Consider the following 7,890-nt stretch of genomic DNA (forward strand, 5'->3'; position numbering starts at 1 on the left):
TTGAATTGACTATAACGATGTTTCTGCTCTGAACAGGAAAAAGATGACCACGAGCCGCAAGCATCATCTGAAGGTACGACAGCGTCCGTCACTGTCAGTCTGAATCTGATTGGTTGATTGATTGATTGATTGATTGGCAGGATTACAGCAGCTGACACAGATTTCAGTAATTTAAAAATGAAGAAATGTAAGAAAAAACCCCCCAAAAAAACGGACCTTAAGAAGCCTCAATGAAAATATTCAGATGTGTTTAATTCCACCAAAACCCCAAAATATTGTTAATTATTACAAATGACAAATTACTTAAAAATAGTCAAAATTCTTACATTTCAGCCTCTTAAAATGTGAATAATTCCTGGTTTCTTTCGTTCTCTGTGACAGTAAACTGAATATTTTTGAGTTTGGACTTTGAGAAACACTGATCCACATTTTTCACCATTTTCCAGACCGAACAACTAATTTATTAATCGAGAAAATATTCAATAATAACAATAAACGTTTGCTGCAGCACAATAAATGAAGCAGTTATGTCATAATTTTTTTTTTAAGTTTCCATTTTTAGTTGGAAAATTTCAGTTTCAATATCCTATACCAGTGGTGAGCATTGTCTTTATTATATTTTGCAGTGCTGCAGTTAATGAAGCCTCTGTAGTAATATATACTACTACTAATATTCTGCAGTTTTTGACATATTATGACATTTTATTCTGAATAGTGGTTAGGGTTGTGGTCTGAATCTCAGTAGTTGTGAGTCCAGATCAGCTGACACGTTGGTCTATATAAAGTCTGCTCGTCTTCGTCACAGCCGGCAGAGCTGAGACGGTTTAAAGCTCAGTGGCGCCGCCTGCTGGTTGAAACTGGCAAACACACACAAAGTCTTTCATGGAGTTTGTTTTTTTAATTTAAAAACATCAATTTGAAAGCAAACAGGAAGCTGCTGATGCTGGAAAACTACTTCAGATTTAAAGTTTCAATGTTCAACAAGATTCAAAACGTATTTTTCCTGGAAACACGTTAAAACTCTAATTTCTTATTTACACAGATGTCTAGATCTGCAAGTAATGATGACATATTTATGGTTCAGTAACAAGATGAGCAATTAATAAATCAGTTAAATTAGTTTTAAAAGCAGCATCAGGTTTGTTAAAATGTACATTTTGTATTTTTGTTGGTTTTATATCATTTGAAATGACATTTGATATGAAGTTCGTTATGATATTAAATTCAAAGCCGACAAGAATTAAATTAAGTCCAAAAAGCTTTGATTTCCGTTTCACATACATCTAAGCAGCAGTGACTTTATACAGAACAATATATAATAAAATATATTCCTTAATAAAATACAAACAAAATAATTCACTGTAGAGGTAAAACTGTGCTGACGACATGATAAAATACTTTTAGTTTAATATGTTTACATTTACACATCTTGGTGAAATTCAAACCACAATTTTAGGGGTTTGACACTGACTTTTTGACCATGTGATGCCAAATTTAGCATGAAAATATCTTTAAATCATCTCTTTGTGAGTGGACGGTGAAATGAAAGTGTCTCCATGTAGAACAAAAAAATCAATCAATTCAATTCCAGAATGAAAAATGATGAATGAAACTGTTATAAACTGTGTTTCACCGACTCTCTTTAACGTCTCTCCTCGTCTCCTGCAGAGTTTGATGCTTAAGATCGCGGCGAACTGGATCGAACAAGAGACGAAAGACCTGGCCGTTGCCAAGAAGGCCCACCTTGATGAGACATGTGCCAAACCCAACCTGACCGGAGACCAGGCGGCACTCATAGTGAGAGAAGCCACCACAACACAATCTATATCAATCACTTTCTCTTTAGATGCTGCATCAGTCTTTAATTTAACCCTACTGTTGGAAGAAGGAAGGAAGGAAGGGAGGGAGGGAGGGAGGGAGGGAGGGAGGGAGGGAGGGAGGAAGGAAGGGAGGGAGGAAGGAAGAGAGGAAGAAGGAAGGAAAAGAGGGAGGAAGGAAGGAAAGGTGGAAGGAAGGGAAGAAGAAGGAAGGAAGGTAGGAGGGAGGGAGGGAGAAAGGAAAAGAGGAAGGGAGGAAGGAATGAAGGAAAGAAGGACAGGGGAAAGAAGGAAGGTAGGGGGAGGAAAGAAAGAGAAGGAGGAAAGAAGGAAGGAAAGGAAGGAAGGAAGGATGGAGGGAAGGACAGAAGGATGGAAGAAAGGAGGATGGAGGAAGGAAAAAAGGAACAATCAAAACAGACGGGGTCAATTTGACCCGGGAGGCCGACAGGAATAAAATGTGATGAAGTTTTAAACCTGCTCCACTTCTGACTGGAGATCAGCTGTTGATTGACTTTTTGCTCTGGTTTTTATACTGTAATGTGCTTTTGCGACCACTAGGTGGCACAAAAACGAATATACGAATCAGGCGGGACGCTCCGGTCCTCTGCGATGAGGCCAACGCGGAAGTAACTTAAAACTGCATTCTATCAAAAGGCCACCAGGGAGCGACCGTTTTGGTGTCAAAAGGACTTCCGTCTCTATACAAGTCAATGGAGAATTCACCAACTTCTCACTTGATTTCTAACCTCAGTAAACGTTTTCAAAATGTGTTTATGGTCTCAATCGCTAGTTTAAAGCCTTCTTCAATGCAGTATGATGTTCATTTGGGACATTTTGGCCTCCCTGATTTTATATGTGATGATAAAGCAGGGTATGCATTAGGGCGTGGCTACGTGGTGATTGACAGGTTGATTGGTTCACAGGTTCAGGAGGGCGCCTCATGCTCCTCCTGATGCCCATATAAGTAGAATCAGTGATTTTATTTTTCCCAGCATGCACCGGAAATTTTCAAGATGGCGCTGCTCAGATCCGATACTATTGGCCTCCGAGCAGCAGTCCACAAACCAATGGGTGACGTCACGGATGTTACGTCCATTTCTTATATACAGTCTATGAAACGAATGAGGACAACAGGTCAAAGTTCAGCAGTATGAAGTATAAGGTCCAGCAGAACCAAAATGAAACGTCCACATGTGAGGATGAAGGGTCGCAGGAGGTTAAACCCAAATTCAGCCAGAATAACCGAAGTCTACAGGAGTCACTCAGTCTTACTTTACTAAACTTTATGTTCTGATGTTTTATCTTCGTCTCTTTTTATGGAGATGTTTTCTTTTTTATTTGTTTGGCACCTTTCAATGATATATATATATAAAACATGAATGGCCATGAAGACAAAACACAACAGAATAAAGCAGATTAAACAGGGAAGTCGTGATTTAACCCTCACATACTGTTCAGGATCAAATTTGACCCATATATACATTTGAAATCAGTAAATACTTTTTAATTTAAGCTTCATATTTGATGACTTCTCCGTAAAACAATTTTCTTTGACCCATATTTATTCAAAAATCTCAAAAATATACTGTTGCATTCTTCACTTTTATGTTTAAAATGTGTTATGTGTAGGTTTTTTTTTTAATGACATCAGCAGTAGGTTGTGATCAGTAAGTAAACATCACATCTGTCTGTTTTCTTTCAGGATGTCTGCAAAAAGCTCTCCACCCTAATCGACAAAGTGGATGAGGACAGATACGACGCGATGATGAAAGTGGAAAAGGCTAATAAAGAGGTGAAACAATCCTTATTTTTATCTAAACTTTATTTTTATATGTTTAATTCAGGCGGGGAGTTCCTCTGCAATGAGGCCAACGCGGCAGTAACTTAAAACTGCATTCTATCAAAAGGCCACCAGGGGGCGACCGTTTTGTTGTCAAAAGGACTTCCGTCTCTATACAAGTCAATGGAGAATTCACCAACTTCTCACTTGATTTCTAACCTCAGTAAACGTTTTCAAAATGTGTTTATGGTCTCAATCGCTAGTTTAAAGCCTTCTTCAATGCAGTATGATGTTCATTTGGGACATTTTGGCCTCCCTGATTTTATATGTGACGATAAAGCAGGGTATGCATTAGGGCGTGGCTACGTCGTGATTGACAGGTTGATTGATTCACAGGTTCAGGACAGATAAACTGCAGGAAATAGCCGTGAACTTGTTTCACACCGACAGTTTTCTCCGGAGTTTTGTGGTTATAGTCGTAACAGCTAACTTGGTTAGAATCACCAGGTTGCCGGTGTAGACTGTGGTAGATCCAGCCCTCGCAACCTCCTCCGCTCCCTCCTCATGCCCCTCCTGATGCCCATATAAGTAGAATCCGTGCTTTTATTTTTCCCTGCATGCACCTCAAATTTTCAAGATGGCGCTGCCCTGATCCGATACTATTGGCTTCAGAGCAGCAGTCCACAAACCAATGGGTGACGTCACGGATGTTTCGATCAATTCTTATATACAATCTATGGTTCATGTACACGATGAAAAAATGAAAGTCAACTTCAAAAATGTCTCCAGCAGGATCTCTGATGTCTGCAGTGATTTGTGTTATTCTTCGTTTATACACAAGCACAACCTGTATCTATAGCAACCATAGAACAACCTGTATCTATAGCAACCATAGAACAACCTGTATCTATAGCAACCATAAAACAACCTGTATCTAGAGCAACCATAGAACAACCTGTATCTATAGCAACCATAGAACAACCTGTATCTATAGCAACCATAAAACAACCTGTATCTAGAGCAACCATAGAACAACCTGTATCTATAGCAACCATAGAACAACCTGTATCTATAGCAACCATAGAACAACCTGTATCTATAGCAACCATAACACAACCTGATGGTCTGTCTGTGCATTACATACCTCATACAAGTGCTAAAGATTGACCTCAAAGTTAAATGGGTTCAATAGATTTAGTTTTTGAGCAGATATCATGACACAAAGTGACCTCTACCAGACCTACAAAGGGTTAAAGATCTTACCCAAAGACACTTCAACATGTGGACTGGAGGAGCCGGGAATCGAACCGCCAATCTTCCAATTGGTGGACGACCTGCTCTACCTCCTGAGCCACAGCTGTATTTGTCACTAACCCTTCAACATCTAACCAGTAAGAACACATTTGATTGTTTTGCTGTCTATAAACTGCTTGTCGGCTCTTAGATCAAGGACCTAAAGATCAAAGTGGTCGACCTGGCCGGAGTGAAGAAACCCCCTCTGAAGAGAGTACGTTTGACCGCCGACACCATGTTGAAGGCTCTGCTTGGCGCCAGAAACTCCGTCAACATGGATCTGAGGTCCAACCTGAAGCAGGTGAAGAAGGAGGCGAAAGAGGAGGTGAGTGTTCCCAGCAGGAGGGTCGAACAGGTAAAAGGTAGAGGAGTTGATTCGGGGAGTAAAACTGTTGACTGTGGATGTGTTTTGTGTCCTGCAGGCTGCAGATGCCGGCGATTGGCGTAAGAACGTTGAGGACAAGGCCGACAGGAAGAAGATGTTTGAGACTGCCTAAAGAATTAAACGTCCTCCTGTGGTTGCTTTCAGCTGTTTAGCACTTGTTTTGGAATTTATGGAAATTTTCATTGAAATTTTTGTTGCATTAAATCTGTAAGTTACAGCTTGATCTGTCATTTTACGTTTAAAGTAAAGTGAGTCGATTAGATTTTTCTGATCTCAGCCGAAGTGTTTTGGACTTCAACAAATCTGTAGTCTTGACTTCCTGTTTCACTTTTGACAACTTCCTGCTCTCTTAGTGTTTTTTCTGTAATAAATGTTTTTGTTTCCTACATCTGCTGTCACGAGATATTCTGTCTTTGACTCAGTGACGCACAACACTGCAGACGAAGCGAAAGACACACTGGGATCAAATTTCACTTCTGACATCTTTTATGTGTTTTGTTTCCGACAGACGTTAAAGCCGAAAACTTTCCCCCCAAAACACAATTCATGCTCAATTTTAACCCTCCTGTTGTCCTCGAGTCAAGGAAGGAAGGAAGGGAGGGAGAAGGAAGGAAGGGAGGGAGGGAGGAAGGAAGGAATGAAGTGAGGAAGGAAGAAGGAAGGAAAGGAAGGAAGAAAGGGAGGGAAGGAAGGAAGGAAGGTAGAAAGGTAATGGGGAGGAAAGAAAGAGAGGGAGGAAGGAAGGAAGGAAGGTAATGGGGAGGAAAGAAAGAGAGGGAGGAAGGAAGTAAGGAAGGAAAGAAGGAACGAAGGAAAGAGAGAAGGGAGGACCGATGGATGGAAGGAAGGAAGGAAGGAAGGAAGGGAGGAAAGAAGAACAGTCAAAAAATTTGACCCGGGAGGACGACAAGAAGGTTAATTAACAAAAAAAAGAGACATTTAGAGACGATGTAGAGCATCTGGTTTGACTGATTTATGTTAATGAACCTGAACGTTACAGCAGCATGAGTTCTTGTTTGGAGGCGAGTTTCAGCTTTAATGAGGTTGTGTTGTGTACTCTGTTGTGTTGTGGGTGTCAGTGAGAGATGAGACATAATATCCATGTTCCTATTTTAGATTCATGTGTTCAGGGAGCTGTGAAACGTGTCTCATCTTGTCCTAACAGATTCCTGCTAAATTCAAAAGTAAGGGCTGTAAATTATGGTTTAGTTTATGATTTCTCCTTTTAATCATTTAGTTATTTGGTCTGTAAAATGTCAACAAATGGTGAAAAATGTCACTGTGTCCCTAAAGTCTAATATTTAGATGGAGTATTAGGGCCATACTAAGAGGGGAGCTCCGGTCCTCTGAAATGATGCCAACATGGAAGTAACTTAAAACTGCATTCTATCAAAAGGCCACCAGGGGGCGACCGTTTTGGTGTCAAAAGGACTTCCGTCTCTATACAAGTCAATGGAGAATTCACCAACTTCTCACTTGATTTCTAACCTCAGTAAACGTTTTCAAAATGTGTTTATGGTCTCAATCGCTAGTTTAAAGCCTTCTTCAATGCAGTATGATGTTCATTTGGGACATTTTGGCCTCCCTGATTTTATATGTGACGATAAAGCAGGGTATGCATTAGGGCGTGGCTACGTGGTGATTGACAGGTTGATTGGTTCACAGGTTCAGGAGGCCGCCTCATGCTCCTCCTGATGCCCATATAAGTAGAATCTGTTTTTTTATTTTTCCCGGCATTCTTGTAATTTCCACTTTTTCTTAGTCTGGCCCTAATACTCCGTCGTAAAGATGACATCCTTAAATGTCCACAACTCAAAACTATTCAGTTAACTGTCATAGAGGACTAAACACACCAGAGAATATTCACATTTAAGAAGCTAAACAATGACTCAAAATGATTAATCGATCATCAAAATAGTTGTTGATTGATTGACTAGTTTGCAACTAATTGATTAGCTCAGCCTGGTAGAACCTGATAATGTAATTAACATTAACATAATAAAACCGTATAATGTAATAAAGTGCATTTCCCAATAATGTTATTACAACATTGAGAAATTATTACATTATTAGGTTCTGCAAAAAATAAGGTAAATAATTTATTACATCATCGCTACAGAGATTGTTACATTATTGGGAAAATGCACTTTATTACATTATCCGGAAGTTACTCCATGTTTTTATTGAGTTACGAAGGGTTTTTATTACATTATCAGGTTCTTCAACCCTTTATGTACATTTAACCAAAACTGAGCAACTTCCATTCAGTGAAGAAACCTGTGTGATTCAGTCAAAAGCTCCAGAAAAGGTAGAAAGAAAACCTTGATTTAAAGAATAATTTTTTTATAACTGTTTTTATGAAAAACAGCATTACATTAAAGCACATGTTTATCTTTTAATCATAATAATTAGAAAATACTTTATTACTAACAACTAGAGCTAAACAGATAAACCACATATTAGATGTTTATATGCTGTTTATGAATGTTAAATAGAGGGAATATATCCAAACATTTGTCCGAGTCATAAAACAGCTTCTTCCCATCTATATAAAAATCTTAATTTATTATTTATATAAATGCTTTAGTGCTTTCTTCACTAAGGCCCAGATA

The 7,890-nt window shown here is 39.1% G+C and overlaps 1 protein-coding gene across 1 annotated transcript in view; it reads left to right on the top strand.

Moving 5' to 3' along the window:
* LOC133981621 (troponin I, fast skeletal muscle-like) overlaps window positions 1–5,664 on the top strand; it is a 9,845-nt gene extending 4,181 nt beyond the window's left edge. The window contains exons 3-7 of the mRNA XM_062420406.1: window positions 37–73; window positions 1,669–1,797; window positions 3,523–3,612; window positions 5,045–5,218; window positions 5,316–5,664. Coding sequence (XP_062276390.1) covers window positions 37–73; window positions 1,669–1,797; window positions 3,523–3,612; window positions 5,045–5,218; window positions 5,316–5,390 — 505 coding nt within the window. The 3' untranslated portion in view covers window positions 5,391–5,664. The remainder of the gene's footprint in view (window positions 1–36; window positions 74–1,668; window positions 1,798–3,522; window positions 3,613–5,044; window positions 5,219–5,315) is intronic.
* Window positions 5,665–7,890: the final 2,226 nt, after the last annotated feature.

The sequence above is a fragment of the Scomber scombrus genome, chromosome 6 (assembly GCF_963691925.1).
Source record: "Scomber scombrus chromosome 6, fScoSco1.1, whole genome shotgun sequence".
Lineage (NCBI taxonomy): Eukaryota > Metazoa > Chordata > Actinopteri > Scombriformes > Scombridae > Scomber > Scomber scombrus.